At 40.1% G+C, this 19,713-nt stretch overlaps 1 protein-coding gene across 3 annotated transcripts; it reads left to right on the plus strand.

Moving 5' to 3' along the window:
- The first annotated feature begins 365 nt into the window (after positions 1 to 365).
- On the plus strand, positions 366 to 2,577 carry LOC147633337 (glycine-rich RNA-binding protein RZ1C-like). 3 transcript variants are annotated; one of them, XM_086806398.1, is made up of 4 exons: positions 366 to 443; positions 1,166 to 1,230; positions 1,320 to 1,439; positions 1,802 to 2,577. In XM_086806398.1, the coding sequence occupies exons 3-4, from the start codon at positions 1,329 to 1,331 to the stop codon at positions 2,381 to 2,383; spliced, it is 693 nt and encodes a 230-aa protein (XP_086662524.1). In that variant the 5' UTR covers positions 366 to 443; positions 1,166 to 1,230; positions 1,320 to 1,328; the 3' UTR covers positions 2,384 to 2,577. The 3 variants fall into 3 exon arrangements, with proteins under 3 accessions (XP_086662524.1, XP_086662523.1, XP_086662522.1); XM_086806397.1 differs by having other exon boundaries at positions 373 to 501; XM_086806396.1 differs by lacking the exons at positions 366 to 443; positions 1,166 to 1,230 and having other exon boundaries at positions 1,314 to 1,439.
- The last annotated feature ends 17,136 nt before the right edge of the window (positions 2,578 to 19,713 follow it).

The raw sequence follows: 19,713 nt of genomic DNA on the forward strand, positions 1-19,713 counted from the left end.
TAGGGTCTGCCTGGAGGTCTGCATAGGAATTGCCCCCCTTCCCTTCCCTCCCCCCTCACCACCCCACCCCACGACAGCAGATGATTGTTGTTGTAAGCTCTCTTGCAAACTATTGGGAGGGAGAGGACACCCGCTTCCATCCTGAGTTTTGCTCTGCAATGCTTTTGCTGCTTAGCAATTTTCCTAGAAAAAATATAAAACGAGCAAAAAATGAAAAACAAGTAAAATTGAAACAAATCAAGTGATGCAATTTGTTTGTGCAAAAGAAAAGGGTAACATTAATGGCAAGACTCAATATATATTGATTGGGTATGAGTAAATAAATAAAAAACGTATATATATGTTTATTCATACCAATTAGTAAGGTTATGTTATTAGTAATTTGTCTGCATGAGTTCATGTAACCCTATCATTCTTGGCGAGTTGTGACTCCTTCTCTCCCGGTGAGTGGCTGCGAGCGTTTCGGCTCTTCGTCTGTCTCTCTTCCTGTGTTTGCCAAAGGTAGGATCTTTGTGTCCGCCTCTGGGGTTTGCCTTTTCCCTCTCTAATGATGCCCATTTAGGGTTTTCTGATGTTTTTTTTCGTTTATGGTTTCCTTTTGCTTGCAATTAGGGTTTTCTCTCTGCGTTTCTAGCTTGCTTTAGGGTTTCTTTCTCTGCGTTCCTGCATTCAATTCCTGCTTTTAGGTTCTCTATTGTCTTTAAGGGTTTCAGTCTATCCGTTGATGTGCATCCAGGAGTCTCTATCTCCCTGTGTTTACCGATTTCGCTGTTTAGGGTTTCCCCTTCCTTGCCGTGTTTTATGTCTTCTAAGGTTTCCCCGACGCGCTCCTTTAAGTGCTGGTTCGAGGGTTACCCCTCACTGTGGTCATTGCTTTTTAAGGGTTTTCAGGACCTTCTCCTTACGGTTTTTTTAAGACGAACCCTTTGTAACACTCAAGGGAAACCCTGCGCTCATGATGAAGCCCTAGTTTAGGATTGAAGGTGCTTTGTATATGCTTTCTCTTGCTGTGTACACGAGTGATCTTCTTGCTGTGTATATGGTTTTGTAGTTTGTTATCGAGGTCCTGCCCTCTGCAATACTATCCTTTCGGGTTTCCTTTATTGTTGTAGAGGTCCTGACTGTTTTAAGGGTTTCCCTTCACTCACTGTGATCAGTTCTGCAGGATTGTGTTTGCTTTGGAGGGAGCAGCTGTGTCTTGCTAGGATTTTGTTGGGCACAAGTACAGAGGTGAGTGTCAGTTTTGGTAGCAGAAGCATGGCTGTTGTACACTAGATTATTGTCTTGAACTTATCCTTCTTTTCGTCCACATGATGCAGTCCATCGCCATGTCTGCTGAAGCCGAGTATCGCTGTTTTATTGGAGGTCTTTCCTGGGAAACTACTGACAGAGATCTGGAAGAGGCATTTCAACCATATGGCAACATTCTCGAAGCAAAGGTTCTTGACAGTCGTCGTGATGGTTCTTTTTGGATATGTGCTTCTCTGATTAGCGGTCTTTTTTGGAAAAGGTAGCTTCCTTCTTAGTAGCTGGCTGTTCTGGAGTCTTCGTACAGGGACTGGTGATTTTTAAAAAAAGGATTTTTGTTATGGAAATGATGCTTCTGCTAAGTTTGTTTTTGTTATCTTTTTGGAGTTGCAAGCTGTTATTAGTCTGCATGTGGGTACCATGAAGGCAGGATTTGCCAGTTTTGTATTGAGTTGTTGGCTGACTCCATCATCTGGTTTGCTAGCTTAGGTTACCACTCTTTGTAGCCTTGCAGGCAATTTTATTCAATTGCCTTTATGGCATGCCCTTGCAGGTAGTGATCAATAGAGATACTGGGCGTTCGAAAGGCTTTGGCTTTGTGACATTTCGCGAAGAGCGGGAGTTGCAGGAGGCGATTGATCAGATGCATGGCATGAAACTGGATGGCAGACCCATTACTGTTGACAAGGCTCAGGGAAAGGCTCAGGGCGGTGGCGGTGGCGGTGGCGGTGGTAGAGGCTCTGGAGGTGGTGGAAGCAATGATGGTTGTTTCAAATGTGGACAGGCAGGCCATTGGGCAAGGGATTGTCCTAGCGGTGGGGGTGGCGGTCGTCGTGACAGCTACAGCAGTGGACGTGGAGATCGTGATGGCAGAGGTGACCGCTATGGAAGTGGTGGTGGAAGTCGATATGGCAGTGACCGAAATGGTGATCGATATGGTGGTGGACGCTCTAGCTCAAATCGAGAGAATGGTGCACGTGATCGCTACAATAGTGGTGGGCCTTCTCGGAGTGATAGTGGAGGCTTCCGAGATCGTTCAGGCCCTTATGATCGTGAATCTGGCGGTAAATATGGTGGCGGCTCTGCAAGGAATGATGGTCGTGGCCATCGCAGCTCATATGAAGATCGTGACTAAGTTTTGTGTTTTTCAACTGTTGGAAATTGCTGAGGTATTATAGATGCTTCTCTGAATTTTAGTAGCTTTTGATAGTGATGTTATGTTGCTAAAGCAAGTCTGTGTAAGAATGTGTGCTTGCATTTTGATATGATGTCGCATTCTTTAACTTGTATAACACAAAGTGAAGTGGATATGAAAAGGTGCAAATGCTAGCAAAGTGTACAAGGTGCTTGTCAGTCTCGTGTGTGTGCAACTGCTCTCTACTTATCAAATGTTTTTGTGTACATTGCTTTGCTACTGCTGTTTAGAATTTTTTTTGTTTCATGTGAGTTATTTCACATTTTTGAGGTTTGAACTTGAGCAAGGGTCTGCCAAGACCTTGTGTAAGCTTGATGGATGTCTGTATAAGATTAAAGATTGATCATTTTCTTTATGTTATTACCAATTTGATGTATGTTCATTGTGACTGAACAAGGGAATTTAGTGTGTTTAAGCTAGTATACAAAACTTATTTGCTGTACTAATTCTTTCTATTTGCTCCTTCCCTTAGTGGTAGGCTTCATTATGGCTGAGTCTGCCTTGCATCTCTAGAGGTTTGACAGAAACTTAGTACGAAGGGCTTTGTGTGAATATATGCTCTTATGTGTGTGTGTGTGTGTGTGAGCATATCTTGATACAGAGTTCTACACCCACTATTGGGCACTAATGAAGTTAGTGGGGATGTAGTATCTAGTCCATACTATGCATAATGGAGTTGATAGTTATATAGTCTTGTGGGTTGACTACCATGAGTATATAACATGCTAAAAGGTGAATTTGGGAATGTTCTTGGATTCATCTAGGTATATAAAACTTTTTCAGTGTACAGTTTTTCAAGTGCGTGTGCACACACATGCCCTATGTTAAGTCTTTTTTCTTTTGTTAACGCTAATTGTAACCTTGTAAATCCACATACTTGCTCCTTGTGAAATGTTGATAGAAAGAAATATTGTACCTTTAAGTGACACTAGTATACTATGGAGGCTTTCTTGTCTTGTGAACTTGTCAGATTGATTGAACTTTTCAAAATACTGTAAGCAAATACATCTATTAAAGCGTATTTCATCGTTCAATTCCTCTGGAATCTCATCAACTTAGAGAAGACATGGGTTCTCAGGTCCTTTTCTATTTTGTTTTAGTATGTTTCTTTTGTTTTTGTTTGTCTATTTATGTTTATGTAACTAAGCTCAGTCTACATTTAAGATCAGACTCTCAATGTTATTGGTCAAATTAAAACTAAATACGACTTCCTACTGAAAAGTTGTCTGCAGCATGTTTCTGATCGTGGGTTTTGAGAATCTGGCTTCCATATTTAATCATTTTTAATGTGTATCTGGCTTAATTCAGTATTAGCTAAATTTGCTTTTTGCTTGAACCGATTGCAGTATAAGAAAGCCATGGAATCTCAGGTACCTCTAGTTTCCTGTATTTGATACTTGGTTTTGTGGTCTCAGAAGCATGGATTTGCAGTTGATTTAACCATGATTTATACATTGTTCTAAGCTTGATGTAACTTAATATGCTATAAGAAATTTCCGAAATGCATCCGATTAGTTGTTTTGCTGCTCTGGTTTCTTTGTTTATCTTCATGAAATGGCCATAGATTAATCTGCATTATAGTTGGCAATAATCTATTAACGTGTAAGCTCTCGTTTAAAAGATTTCCTAATGCAAATTTGCAAGAACCGACTACAGTGCTCTCATGCTCAAGCGGCCACCAAAAACCTCTGTGATGGGAACATGGTTCACAAGCTCTCTTTTACTTTGAGTTTTCATTCTTTGTATAGAAATCTTAATCATATTATTTTTTTAATCTGAAGTTGGTTTTATTGAGACCTATAATAAGTGGGGAGGCTACATATCTCCCTACCCAAAATGGATTTCGCGAACTAAAACATGTTTTTTCTTTTGAGGATGGTTGCAAGTAACATATCATTCCCTTCAAAATTTACTAAAAGCAGAGTGTAGTAGCACCTTGACTCACCAATTAGGTTGCCATACATCATTTGTGCCATCTCATACTCAATGCAAATGACCAGCAATTGCTTCAAATTTATTTAGATTAACTACATTCTGTTTGTTCAATTCTTCAATATGATTCTTATTTTCCTGCACGTGCTTTTGGAATCACAAAATGGTGGAACTAATGGTGTACTATTACAAGATATCAACTTAATAATATCCTTTTGTGGTCACCAGGTATTGTGGTAGTGATTCGTGTTTCTCTAACGGACTTGATTCATGTTTCTCTGACATAGACATTGCAGAGTTAAGGTTTGAGGGAAATAATTTAGAATTTAGATAAGCAATTGAGAAAAGGTGCATCTATTTTGCCATGGAAATAATATGGGCGTCCTTATACGTGAGAGGAGTACTTTAATGGGGACCAACATATACGTGTATTAGTTTCTTAGACCAATGATATTGGAATTTGTTACAAGTATTTTCATGGTGGATCAAATGATATGAATAAATTAATGCACATATGTCCAAAACAGACTTTCAAGGCCTTGCTCCACACTAACAAGGAAATGTAGGTTGCATGAAGTCCAACCATGAATCTAATAGACATCACTGAAGGCCAAAGAATAAGTAAATGTAGGCAAAACACCAAGGGGAAAAACACCATCAATCTTTGGAGAGGATGACATGTATGAGCATTTCAAAACACTGAACTCTGAAGTGGATGCAAGATAAATACCCAAGTATGAGGGGCTCATAGAAACTCTCCCATTGAAGGCGTTGGGACGGGCTTCGAAAACTTTGATAAGGTAGTAGACTATTCAAGTTGGGATGTGCTTCTAAAACTTTGATAAGGTAGTTGACTTTTCATGTTTAATAGATGGATTGGGGATATGTTTAGTTTGGTAAAATAGCATGGGATGCCACATGAATGGACCATGAAGTGGATAAAACCCCTTCACTAAGAAGGGTTAAAGTAGGCAACCATCAAACTATCATAATTAGTTCCATTATGGCCAAGTTTCTTGGGATGGTTATGAAATGCAAACTTAGTGGTGGGCTAACAAAAACAACAAACATGTATTGGGATAAGTGAGTTTGCATCTTCCACATTCACCTATTGACCATCTAGTAACCCTGAGGGTACTCAAAGAAGAGAGTAGGTTCAAAGGCAAGTTTCTGCAAGATACGCTAAGGAGAAGGATGGCTAAATTGGGGTCCCACACAAAAAACTAATGGTCCCCATTGCATAAATATATAAACAAGTCAAATGTCATGTTTGCATCACTTCAAGACTTCTAAACTCCCTAGCATTGTCAAAATAATGAGAGCACATTACAACACATAGCGACAACAATCAAGAACAAGAGGGAAAGTGAACTCTCAAAGTAAGATTAAGCATGCAAAAGTAAGATTAAGCATGCAAAAGTCCATCAAAGTCCACTAGAATGTAGAGAAATTTAGTTAAAGACAAGATAGGATAATTTAAGGACACTTCGCATAGCATCAAAACAACTTGTCCTTTAGTCTATTCTCAAACTCATGAGCAAAAAGTGTTTTCCTAGGCAAATTAATTCATATAACCCTATTCCATCCTAGGCTATATGTTATGGTTATGTAAATGTGATGGCTACATTTTTTTTGCTAACATTTCATGTCACTTTGTACTTGTTGTTTGTTCAAGTCAAGAGTATAGCTTAGCTTGGCCGAAGAATGTGTCGTTGTGGGCCTTGCCATCGACCGCAAATGCAACTTCTTGATATGGGTATGCTAGCTCGTCCCGTCACATCCTCACTTCGTTGTCACACACCAAAATGCTCCTTGCCAATAGGGTGAAGAGAGAGCTCTCTTCGCCTAGATGAAGGTGAATAGAGATGTTCCTTCGCAATGGTTCTCTCTCACAAAAGACAGGGAAAGAGTGCAAGAGGAAAACCTACAAACAATCCTATCTAGCATGTATCGACCATCAAGAAAGCAAGTAGCATACATGCAAGCAAGAAGAGGGAAGAGAAAAGCTCACAAGTATTCTATTACAAGGGAATAGTTGTGTATTGCTTACTATCAACAAAAGTAACTTATATACAAGTGACTAGTTTTCATACTAGGTCGGTCAAACTTAAAAATGGTCCAACCTCTATTACTCGTCTTAAGCAAGTATGTACACAAAGTCTTTAGAGTTTTTCTATTTGAACATAAGCACAAGGTATGGCCACTTTATATGTTCCAATGTCATCTTACACAATAGGTAAGTGCCCATTTGAGTAGGTAAAATGGCAAAGCCTTACGGTAGGTCGGGTAAGTCAAACCATGCTAACCTATGGAGTGATTAACATACCCCCCTTCCTAATGGTGGCTGCATCCTCACATCACCCAAGTCAACGGTGAAGTGGTTGCTAAGGTAGAAAGGTATGGATAGTCCAGGATACATTGTGTGAAGAGGGGAAGTGGTATGTGTCCCTGTGTGTGTACTCCTGCAATTGGAAGATTTCATCAACTCATCAATTGCTTTCTTCAACTCTCTTTGCTGCTTTCTTTAACGTTTTCTCGACATCACTTTTCTTGGGGAGTCAAGATCATTGGATTATTAATGATATTGCATGGCAGCTGGCTTTGCCTATAGCTGCAATGGAGCTGGATGACCTCTGGTGGAGCTGCAATGGAGCTGGATGACCTCTGGTGGCTTGAGGGATTTGGCTTCAACGAGTACTAGGGATAGATATAATATCAATCAATGGGTGGTGGGCCTGAAGAAAAGGCCACGGATGGTTTCTAATGATTTAAGGAAGGTCCAGGCGATGGATCATACCATGGGCTAGGTCACCGTGGTCCCCCCATCTAGAGATGTACCTAGGGACGACTATCAGTGATAAGGTTTAATCCAAGTTGTTCAGGAAATAGTGGTGCCTATGTGTCTATTATATACAAAGCCTGTGTACATATTGTAGGTGGTGTGCATAGGCATTGGTAAGGTGGGCCCGTGTAGAAGCTTCTTACTACTTTTTTTAACACTTATTTGTATACTTTCTTTGACTCTTATACATGGTTTGCGATAGGGAATTTAGTGTTAATGTGTAGTGAGGTTGGCCGATAAGGCAATTGTGAATGAGGTGGGGTTGTCCATGAGAATGAAAGAATTCAGGACACCGAGTATGACATGTACATTGGATGGCTTGTCGGACAATGCCGACCATGGGATGCGGCTTTGTAGTGACCTGGGCATCTCTACCTCATTTGATTAGCATGGTTACGAAAATGTTTTGCGCCTTAGAGAAAGAGGTGAAGCTCAGTTGAGTGATCTTGGGCTTTATTATGCTTTGATTGCATTGTCGGCTCTTCTCCTCGTTTAGGTTCTCTTTCCGATTCTCTTCTTGGGGGAGGTTTTCATTCACCCTCTCACGCCCTCTTTCTCTTTCTCTTTCTCTTTCTCTCGCTCTTTCTCGCTGCTTCTCTTCTTTTCTCTTTCTATCTTTCTCTCACTTTTTCGCTCTTCATTTCGCTCTTTCTCTCTTTCTCTCTCTTTTTTGAAGTTAAAAAAAATAATTATTGCCAAGTTTTTTGTTTGTTTTTGAAACAAGTTTTTTTTTTGTTGAGAGAGAGAGAGAGAGAGAGAGAGAGACAAAGAGAGAGAGAGAGAGAGAGAGAGAGAGAGAGAGAGAGAGAGAGAGAGAGAGTCTCGACATCCATCATTGGTATTGGCACGGTTTAAAATTTGCAATGAATTGGCAAAGAAATGCAATGGTTTTCTCATCGTTTCCATATTGAGATTTTGATGTAAATACGAAGGATACTATGGAAAAATTTTCTCAAAGTTCAATGGCTATACTTAATGGGCAAGGTTTAATGCATTATTGAGTAGTGGATTGATGCATTCTTGATCAAGAGAAGTTGGACATGGATACCTGGAGTGCATTGAATTGGGGTTTCTCACAGTTTTGACTAGGTTATGCAGGACCACAAAACCCTGGTTCAATCAAAATATGGTGGGGCTATTTTGTGGGTGATTGAATAGCCTCTTAAGGGCTACGTCAAGAGCCGTCAAGCTCCCAATTTCGGTAGCATTTACTATCCCAACTGGCTTGGTTAACCACAAATAGAAACCCTAATTTAGTCATAGCCTATTTTGAATCTAGCTCAAGTGTTCACATATTCAGAGAGTACTCCCTTGGAGCTTCGAGAAGAGCCATTGAACTCCCTGTTCCATTATTATTTGGGTGGTCAATGGACATAGTTGACTTTTTTTATAAAACTCAAAATAGAGTACTTATCCTATCCTTTGACTGAAGTCAACCAATTCATATGGTTGTTAGTACTCCTCAAGAGCTTCCCATCAAACTATAGGTCACTACATTTGCATCACTTGTTGGGGGTTTACGATCATTTTCCTATTTTCAATTATAAATCAAAAAAGTAAAAACAGAGGGTACTACAACTTTGACCAAGTCAAAAGTGATCTTATACATGGGTAGTAGACTCCGTTACCTCTCTATAGAGCTAAATAACATTCAAATTGGAGTTCAGGAGTTTTTCCAAAAGTCATTTGACATTTAAGATGATACCGAAGGCCCAACCCATCAAAGAAAACTACAAGGAAGCCCTTGAGCATGAAGCAAGAAAATCACATGCAAGGCAAGAAGTAAGGCAAAATGCCCAAGGTGCTATGCAAGAAGAAATAAATGGCAATGTGTCGATGAAGGGATGCATCAAGAGGCAAAATTTCCACAAATGCCTAAGGATGGCGGGGGACATGAAGCCATGATGTATTTCATGCAAAGCATGCTTGATAGGATGAACCAAAGATTTCAGTTCTTCATGGACAAGTTTGATTCTATGAGCAAGGAGTTGCATGATGGACTCACAAGTTTGAGGCAAGATGCGGATAAAGGCAAAGAAGCTTACAGTGGACCTATGCTACATCCATATGTACCAAACACCTTTTAACCAATGGGGCCACAAGCTTATGGTCCTTTTTGTGGGAGCTTCACATGCAAATGCATCGCATAATCCTCAAGCTAGTATGCACGGTGGTGATAGAAGTCATGGATCTATCCTTGGAAAGGAGAAATTTCCTCCGTCATTGATGCATCAAGGTGGAACAAGTATGCCGGGAATGCCTATGCTGCATGGTCCTATGCATGGTGTCTCTTCAATGCAAGGGAGAAGTTTGGATAAAGGCATATGCATAGTTTTGGAAGAACCAAGGGTGGATGTAAATTGTAATCCTTCACACATGAGTAGTTCTCACTTCAATGAGATGGGAGGTCCTCACTTCAATGAGATGGGAGATCATCACTTCAATGGGATGGGTCATCATTCCAATGGGATCGAATCTAGTCATGGTAGGCCACACCATTTCAATGAGTTTGGGGGCAATCATGTTAGATCATATGAGCATAGACCACATGATCGTCATTGAGGTGGTAGTTTAAGGGAGTAAAGGACAAGATAACATTCACTAAGTTCAAAGGTGAAGGCTCAACCAATGAGGAGTTAATGGATTAATAAAATGGAGCTTTACTTTAAGCTTAGCCCATGTAATGATAAGGCCAAGGTGTTGTTTGCTACTTTGCATCTAGAAGACTATGCCCATGCGTGGCAACACTTGAATGCTCATGGCTATTTGATCATGACGGGTGGACTTCAAGAATGAGATGAGGAGAACCTTTGTTTCAGCTCTTAATAGATCAAGGATGGTGGAGAAATGGGATGATCTCACTAAAATGGAAAATGTCAAGGATTATGTACACAATTTCATGAAGATGTCATTTCATGTGAAAGGCTTGAGTGAGGAGTACAAATTGAGGAGTTCATGAAAGGGCTACAAAATAACATTAAGATTGACACGGATGCTCAAAGACCCTAAACCATTAAGGAGGCCATGCCTCTTTTGCAGAGATCTATGGGGTAAAGTTGGAAGTGGAGCAAGGCATGGGTTTACGGTTAATTTTGGTACTTCGACTATGGGCAAGACTTCAAGTGGTGTTGCTTCTCAAATGTTGATGGGAAGCAAGTTGATGCAAAAACATATAACAAGATCAAGGTTATTGGTGAACCAAACATGAATCCAATCCTTAGAGTTGGTAGGCTCTAGGAGGGTTTGGTCCTCACCTTCACCATCCCACATCTTGTTATAATCTTTACAGATATGAATTGATGCAGTTCAAGTAATTATGTTAGACTCATTGGCGAGAATGCTTGGACCCATGGATGAGTTTCCATGTTTTCAAGTTTATTTCAAGGGACTGGTTACCCTTGTGTGTGGATATGTGATTAATTTCCAAATCGTGATCTAGTATCTTGCATCTCTCATGTAAGGCCTTCCAAGGATCATGGTATATAACCCTCTTCTCTCAGAATCCATCACCACCACGAATGTGTGGTGGAAGCTTAGCCCAAAGGACTGGTTACCCTTGCATATGTATATGTGATTAGTTTCCCAATTGTGAACCAATATCTTGCTTCTCTCATGTAAGGCCTTCCAAGGATTATGGTATATAACCCTCTTCTCTGAGAATCCATCACCACAAATGTGTGGTGGAAGCTAAGCCCAAAGGTCTTAATATTTACATCTTGAAGGATGCCCAAAGGTTTAGCTGTGTTCCCATCGACAAGCTTGACCATGAGGCTTGTGCTTATGAGTGGCGTGGGCTTCCCTAAGTCTCCCATCAATCCTCGGTGATTATGCTGACACCGGTGCCACCATCCCCAAGATTCCAAAGACGATCATGCCTTTATAAACAAGACAGGTAACACATCATTCATTTCCTTGTGCAATATTCGTGCTCACTTAGCTCATGCTCACACTCGGAGTTGTACTTGGATGATGATGACCTATGGAAGGCCAACTTTCACCTCTCACTAAGTCCTCCTTCATTGTATCTACTAGTAATGCGAAATTGGTTGGATTGGTTATAGAAGCAGAGGCTCTAGAATTAGTTATTTTTATGGCTTCTTGAGAATGGTGGTCAAGGGTTAAACTATATGGCCTTTGGCATGCTCTCAGGTTCCCTTACTGGTTCTATGATTGACTCTTGAGGAGGGTCAGGGATATGCTCAAGCAGGGTGGTTTGTAATCAACCACTTGCTTTAGTAGTAGCTCTAGTTCTTAGCCTTCACCTTTCTTATAAGCACTTGGGCTTGTTTCATTCGCTCCTTCTCTAACATGCGTTCGGGGTACTCTTTGAGTTTCTTTAGAAGGTTTGTGTAGTCAATGGGTTTCTTTTCTTTGGGAAGAGTTGGTTTGAGTGGGAGATCACCCATTATCTCTACCCGCACGAGGGAGGTAACTTTGGAGCTATCGTCTCAATGGTCACGATGTCATTGCCCTTGACAACTGATCATGCATTGCATTCGTATGCTCTTTGAGGTTTCCTTTTTTTGGACCTTTAGTTTTGGTCCTTTAGCATTTTCACGGGCTACTATAGCGTTTGGCTTGTGCCTTAGGCTCTATGGTGGCTGGCTTTGAGGTTGAAGCTTGAGCTTTCTACTTCTTAGCTGCCTTGGATGTTTCCTTGGTAACTACCCTCGTTTTGGTCTAGAGCCTTGTGATGGCATTAAAGGGGACTGTATGAATAAGTCTACCTTGTACACTTAACAATTTCAGGCTCGTCAAAGTGGTTGATGCTCTGCCACTCGAGTGATTGTCACTATATTGGGATGATTATCCTTGAAAGCATGAGCAAATCTACACTTGTAGCATTTGTCTCCATATGGAATAACATTGGGGTTTGGCATTAAGATTCAAAGATGGAGTTAGGGGGCACTTGGTGCAAAACAACTCTATGAGGACACTCAGTGGGTCTATATAATGGAAACATTGAAGAGGTGGCCTATGCGACATGCTATTGAGGCCTCTTGCTCTTTGTCGCACCATAACTTTGAACAAGGAGGCATAGTCAATGGTTAGGGGTTACTTTGGATATCCATGTGAATTGTATTGCCATATGACTTATAACTCTCCTCTTATTTTTTGGACTCTTAGAGTTTGCTAGTAATATCATTGAGCACTAATGTACAGGTGTGGTTTTAGAAGGAACTGGTTAGGATAGTAATATCGGAGGTGGGTATGGCACTGGTGGCACTCTGTACATTTGGTATGGAGAGTAGGGCTAGAGGTTTCTTTGGCACGTCAGGAGCATAGATTCAGTGTTGAGTTTCCTTGGTATAACAACAATGGGCTATATTGTGGTTTCCTATGGTGCTGGTAGTGAGAGCACAATACTGTTGTTGTCTAGGAGTTAGCAATGAACACTCTGTGCTTAACAAGCTACATGCCAAACCATACCTCTTCATGGAAAGAAATGTGGATGTCTTGCTTGAGCTAGGGCTGGTCTTGGGGTTTCCCTTAGGGTGCCTGGCCTTGCCAATGTGGCCTAAAGAGTTGAACAAAATTTTTGCTAACTCGTCCATGCTTATGTCCTTGACTAGGACCCTAGCAGAGGTGCTGGTTGGGCACCCTTAGCCATTGAGGGTTTCGATGATGTGTCTTTTATCTCTTAGTTTGGGTGGATGTCTTCTACATCCTTGTCTTGTAGATTGTCTACTAGGTCTATTCCTCGGATGACAACACTCAATCAAAGATGTCTTAGTTTGGGTGGATGTCTTCTACATCCTTGTCTTGTAGATTGTCTACTAGGTCTATTGCCTCGTATGACAACACTCAATCAAAGATGTAGTGTCTAGATCTATAGAGATGGTTGTGAAGCCTTTTTCTCTTGAGACTGATAAATTGATCGATAAGAGATAAGTCATCTAATCTCTCACGGGGGTTGCATCTCATGTGGGGTTATAGATTTGTGTGATGGGCTCCATCTGGATCCATTTGCCAAGAATCCCATAATGAATGTGTCTTAAGACCTTGTCGAGATGGTTGTTTTATGTGCGTTTAGAGACCTAAACCACTGGTGCCTACTTTTCCTTTAAGGCAAAGTCCAAATGAAGAGATCTTGGTGGGATCATCAATGCTTCCAACGGCCTCACAAATTTAATCAAACTTCTCTTGATATGAAATGGGATCCCTAGTTCCATCAAATTTGGTCATCATCCTCGAGATGTGGATTAGCTTGGTTTCACCCAATTCTAAGCCTCTAGGCGCTATATTTGTGGCAACCCTCCTTCCCATTTTAAACGCCATCCTAAGCATGTCTTATGCATATTCACATGGCAAGGGAGTGGTTGCGTAAAACCCTCTGTTTTAGGGTTTTTGATTTCTTTCCCCATGGGGTTAGTTTGTGTCATTTCCAATACACTTGTTCTTTGCCATTCCAGCCTTAAGGTTGCAGGCTCGCTGTGACATTATTTGAATGCTCTTTGGTTTGAGGTAGTCCCATACATTGATTCTTTACCCTTCCCTATGTTCCATGTTTCTCCTTGTCTAAATAAAGAAGAATTCGAACTTGGTTTTGTGGTGAAAAAACTTCCATAATGAGCTCCTGTGAAAAGTAGGACTCCTACTTACACTATGTGCATTTGTTGTTGTGTGTTTTGAGGAACACTTGTCCCTAATGGTACAACAAAGAAGGCATGCCCAATTGTCATAATTGCGATTGGTGGGCTACTTGTTGGTTGTGGTCTACTTGGGATAAACCCAGATTTTGTTTGAAAATCCCTTAAGGACCAACTTCACTCTAATATGGTGTATGTACCATTATACATCGATAAATGTATGAAGGGTTCTTAATATTTTATAGAATTATACCTTATTAAATTAAAAATTTTGGCATTATATATATATACATATACACACACACACACACACACACACACACACACACACACACACACACACACACACACACACACACACACACACACACACATATAAAGTCTCCCTTTGCTCTCTTTTCAATGTATAACTAATTTTTTTAACTCTATTTTTTAGTACTAATTTGTTGTCAATAACAAATTATTTGGCTTAATTCCTTTTAACATAAGCACTTATGCTACATTTAAAAAAAATCAAAGTATGATTTATTCAAAATATATCAAACAATGATTTAGAAGAAATGGCATCTTCTACAAGATATCACCCCCACCACCATTTGATGTTTTGAAAATCTTAATAGTACCAATTATCCTCTCTCAAAGTCTAAGGTAAAGGCTATCTTATCCTCCTATGAGCTCCTGGGACATTGTCTCATTGGTGTTGATGTTCACCCGCCACCAAAGAGGGTTGGATAAGGTAACTCTATACCTACCACACCTGCTACTACCGATCTTGTCCAATCTTGGAGACGTAGGGATGTAGATGCCCTTTGTGCCATCATCACAATAGCATGGAAAATAATGTGTCGACCATGGGTCAGCATGTCTCCATAATTGTGGAAGCATAGATTATGCTTGTTTTGTAGAGCTAGTACAATACCTAAAATCCCTCAAGGATTCAAAATCTCAAAATTAAGCTTCAATAAGAGAAGCTAAATAAAGGTGAAACAGTGGAGGTGTTCTACACAAGTATGAAAGATCTTCAAGATTGGACAGGTAATAAGAATTTGTCACTATGTGTAAGGCATTATTTCCTAACTATGATACTATACGTTGTCATGCTGAAACCTCTCATATTTGAGGAGTTCAGTTCATTACTTGAGGAGTGCTATGGGAGTGCAGTTCATTACTTTAGGATGAGGAGTTGGAATGCAGAGTCAAAATGGTGATAGCTAAGATTTTTACGCAAACGTAAAAAAGAAGGGTAAGAATTTTAACCCTTCAAATGATAAGAAATGGGTTTATTATAACAACAGAAAGGGAACATAGCCGAAGAACGAAGGAAATAGAAGGCTAATGACATGAATGACACTCTTAAAGAATCCATGCTGCATTGCGACCACCATCATTGTGTAGTGAAACAACTAAATGTAACAACATAAGATGATTCTTGGATCATTGAAAATGGGGCCTTGGTTGTTTGCACATTGGTTGTTTGCAAGGATTGGTATTTCTTCCTTAAGCCTTTGGAGATGACATCATGGTGGTAGTGGGTAAATAATATAAAGTGACTCGTATAAGCATTATCTCATTCATGTCTAAAGAAGATTCTACGCGAAGACTTTTAAATGTCTTGTAGACTTAGGTATAAGAGGACCTCCTTTTATCCCGATTATCATGGATCATGACTTAGGTATAAGAGGACCTCCTTTTATCCCGATTATCATGGATCATGACTTGCAGGTTTGTTTTCTTTGATAAGAACAGTGCTATGAGGATTGATGGAGATGATAAGATCATTTTTTACAAAGGGAAATAACTTGTACGAGCTCTTGGTCTTTGTAATTCAGACTGATTTAGCAACAAACTATAGAATGAGTGATATGGATACCACAATAGATTTACTCCTTCAAAGATGCAAAAAGATAAGCTAGTTAAGCATTTTGTCACCATCTTCTCATAGTCTGCATGTATCTAAAGCTTGCATGATGTGTAAGTAGCATCAAAAACCCTTTTTGCAAGAGTCTTGTTTTAGGGACAAGTATCCTCTATAGCTCACACACTAATCTTAGTTGAAAGATGCGTACAACTACACTTGGATGTTTAATGACTACAATATAAGAATTGGGTGTATTTTTTTGAGGAACAGTCTCAAGATTTTTGAAAACTTAAGGAGTGCCTAGCATTAGGGTTGAAACTAATAGAAGTAAGTTGAAGCAGTGTAGGATAAAGTCTACACTTAAGAGTGACACCTAAGAGTTTTTGGGTGTGAATATAATGTACATATTCCAGATGCTGGCATGATCAAATTAGATGCTGAAAGCTAAAGATACATCTCCATAGCATGGAGCCAAATTAATATAAACTCTATGATCCTCAAGAAAAGGCCAAAATGTGGCATTCTAAATGTAGCAGGATTGAAAAGACACGAAGAGAGATAGTGAACTTCTTGTTAATTGCCAACAGGAGGGACTGTTCCTTTATACAAAAATTAGAACCTTTGATGACGTTAGTGATGATGACTCAAACCTCAACTACACCAAGGGGTGTTCCCACACAAGAATACTTTTCAAACTCCAATACATGCCTTTTTATACAACTTTAAGGCACCATCGCACCCATGTGCATATGGGATAACTCTCACACACACATCTTCTCTCTCCTTTCTCAATTACAAGTCACCCATCCGAGGGAGCAAACTACCCTGCTACACTAAAAACGGTCTACTACATGAAGGAGGAATTTTCCTCTTCTTTATCATGTATTCTTTATCATGCAACAAGGAAGTCACCAAAGTAATAGAACTTACAACATGGGCTTCCTTGCATTTCGATGAAGGGTATCTTGTACCATTTCCTATGAATATGGATTTTGAAGACAAAGACCCATAGCCATTTTCTAAGTCTTATAGATGGATTAAATTTTTTGAGCATCAAGGATGCATCTCAAGATAATCGCAAATCCAGAAGCATAGAGGAGAAAAATAGGGCTTGAAAGAATCTCATGAATTATTATGCACTTGTCACATCAGAGGTACCCCCCTCTCCCTCTCTCTCTCAATGGAGGTAATGTTTATGAACTATGTGATCGTGCTTCCAAACAAAGTTTGTTAAGCTTCTCATATTGCATATGAGACTAAAGTTGAGGTTTTTTTGAATATTAACATAGTCCATTGCATTTTCAAGTAGGTATTGTATTACAGAATGTGGTCTTCTATTGACGAATGGTAATCACATTACTAGAATTAAATGGTTAGAAATCTTAGGGAAATGACCAAGCTTTTCTAAAATTGCATGTATAAAAAGAAAAGATACATACTCGCTCTTTCCCAAAAAATTACGAAATGCCTTTAGTATTGTGATCTAGAAAATAAGGAAAGATGCCTTCATTGTTGTCATTAATAAAGAGGAAAGGTGTCTTTTTTGTTTATTTCAAAATTGCAAGGAATATCTCTTTATCCACCTCTCCCACTCCTATAAATATAGAGATAAGCTCCATAACACTTTGCAAATTACCATTTAGCTAAGCCTTGTTAGTAGAATACACCACCCACAATCCTCCTACATATTGCTTGTGATGGCCTCATCAAATGTTAACATTGAAGTTGTTGCTAGGCGTATCGCAAGGGAGGCCACCAATGTGGAGGTCAAGCAAAAGACTGTAAGATGGTGCACAAGCATGGAAAGGTCTCACATCCTTACCACTTCCTGGTAGTGATGATGATATTTCTCAAGTGAAGACCAAAGTGGTAGGCTTAATTGCGATATGGCGAGCCCATGGTTTTATTGATGATGTGTTCGAGCATCCCTTGCTTGAGGAAGTGTGGAAGGGAACGAACGCTGTTTGCTTACTTTGTGCGTTCACCCCCCAAAGGACAAGCGAAGCCCATGGAAGCAAACAAGATTGTGTACAACAGTTCTGATTGAAGAGTTGTATGTGAATGAACTTGGTTTTATTTTTACTTGGAAGAAATAACCTCAATTTAGAGGATGTAATTTTGACATGTTTTTCTCTTTCTCACTCCCTCACTCTCCCACTCTCTCCCTCCTTCTCTCTCTCTCTCTTGATAGAGGGAGGGATTTTTTTTGGAATCCACTCGCTCGATTCCAAAAAAGCGCTCACTATAAAATGCTCACAAAAAAATCCCCTTTCTTCTTCTTCTTTTCTCTCTCTCTCTCTCTCACCAAGGCGACCAGCTTACAATCAAACTATGGGCTCTAAAACAATAAACACTAATGGCTAGGTCAAAAGTTCAAAGGTAAGAATGACCAATGAGACCACATCACCAAACATGCAGCCAAATCCTTCACAATGGTGAGGTAACCTAGAAACAACACTTTCAATGTAGCCCAGCTCCTTAGGTAAGATGGTCTTATCATTTTACTAAAATACTTAGGTCAGTAAACAAGGACCCATCCCTTACTTTTTTTAAATTCTAGTGATGTTTCTGGAGGAGGAGATGCATCAAAAGACTAGGCAAGATGGTATGGGTGCATCGTTCTCCATACAACAAAAGTAAAGGTAGGGATCTTTGGCAACCCCATCTTGCATCAAAAGATTACGCAAGATGGTATGGGTGCATCTTTCTCTGCCACAACAAAAAGAAAGGTAGGGATGGTGGTCGGTGGGGTGAGAGTGTGAGGGGGTGGTCGGTGAGGAAGAGGAGGTGGTGGGGTCGCAAGAGGGAAGGGGGAGAGGAGAGGGATGGTGGTCGATGGGGTGAGAGGGTGAGGAGCGTGGATAATGCTCTGGTAACCCTCTTTTAGCATAAAGAAAGGTAGGGATAAATTCTCTGGTAACCTCTCTTCTTTACAAGATAATAGATAAGAGGAAGGCGATTTGACAAATTTAGTCATATTCAAAAGAAATGTAGAAAGAGGCAAGCAAGGGAGAGGAATGGTGCTTTGAAGCCCACTGAGGAGGAGTTTAGCAATAGTGCCAAAGTTGATTTGGAGCGATTGAAGAAATATGTGGAAAGGCTAATAATGTCAACGACTTTGGGCAATCCAACACCAACATAATGCTCTTTTAGGCCATCAAGGTTCTTGAATTGGTGCAACCAACCCATTCCCTAACAATTCTTATCGCACAAAAATAGCACGATAAAGATGGTAAAATCCATCTCATCACATTGTCCAAGCTCCATAAAATATGGGCTTTAAATTCAACCAAAAGCCAATGGCATGATACCAAGACCATCACCTAAATATTGTATAAACCCAAAAACCTTGGTAAGGTCTTGTAAGATGTTTATAGGTGGGAGTTCGAATTTAGGTTTATTTCTAGGATAGTTTGGACATGACAATCCTTTGATGACCATTACCATTGGTAGACATGGTCAAATTATGGACATAAGTGTACATGGATGCAGCTTCTTCTATGTTGATCAAGATTGGATGATGGCTATGTTCACATTGGGGCATTAATATATGAGGCAATTTGCAGCTAGGATATTTGTTCACACTTGGCAATTGTTGAGAAGGAATTTGCTCTTCTTCTTCTTCTTCGTCTTCACTTTACACACTTCTACATACACTCACTAAAGTGTTCTCTATATGTCACTCACTCACTCACTTTCTCTCTCTCATGCATGCACACATGCGCGCACACACACACATGCACTCATGCACACGTGCATTTGAGCACACACTTGCATGACCTACTAGGTTGCTAAGACATGAGCATACAATGTTTAGATAACAAAACTCACCTTGCCCTACGGATTCCCCTCCCTCAATCACAAAATACCCCCACCTATGCCTACCTCGATCATTTTCACGAAGTTCACTGGTTAAAAGTCTATCTTTCGCACGTGCACACACGCACACATGCACGCATGCACACACTTGCATGATCTTCTCATTCCCCTATGCCTACCCCCATCGTTTTCACCTTGGTTAAAAGTCCTTGCAAAATGTATGCATCTC

Source organism: Cibotium barometz, chromosome 12 (genome assembly GCF_041138505.1).
Source record: "Cibotium barometz isolate CiBa-2024 chromosome 12, ASM4113850v1, whole genome shotgun sequence".
Lineage (NCBI taxonomy): Eukaryota > Viridiplantae > Streptophyta > Polypodiopsida > Cyatheales > Cibotiaceae > Cibotium > Cibotium barometz.

Coding starts and splice junctions, on each gene's coding strand:
- LOC147633337 (XM_086806396.1), top strand. CDS start 1,314: ATGCAGTCCATCGCCATGTCTGCTGAAGCCGAGTATCGCTGTTTTATT. Junction 1,440..1,801: donor GCAACATTCTCGAAGCAAAG/GTTCTTGACAGT, acceptor ATGCCCTTGCAG/GTAGTGATCAATAGAGATAC.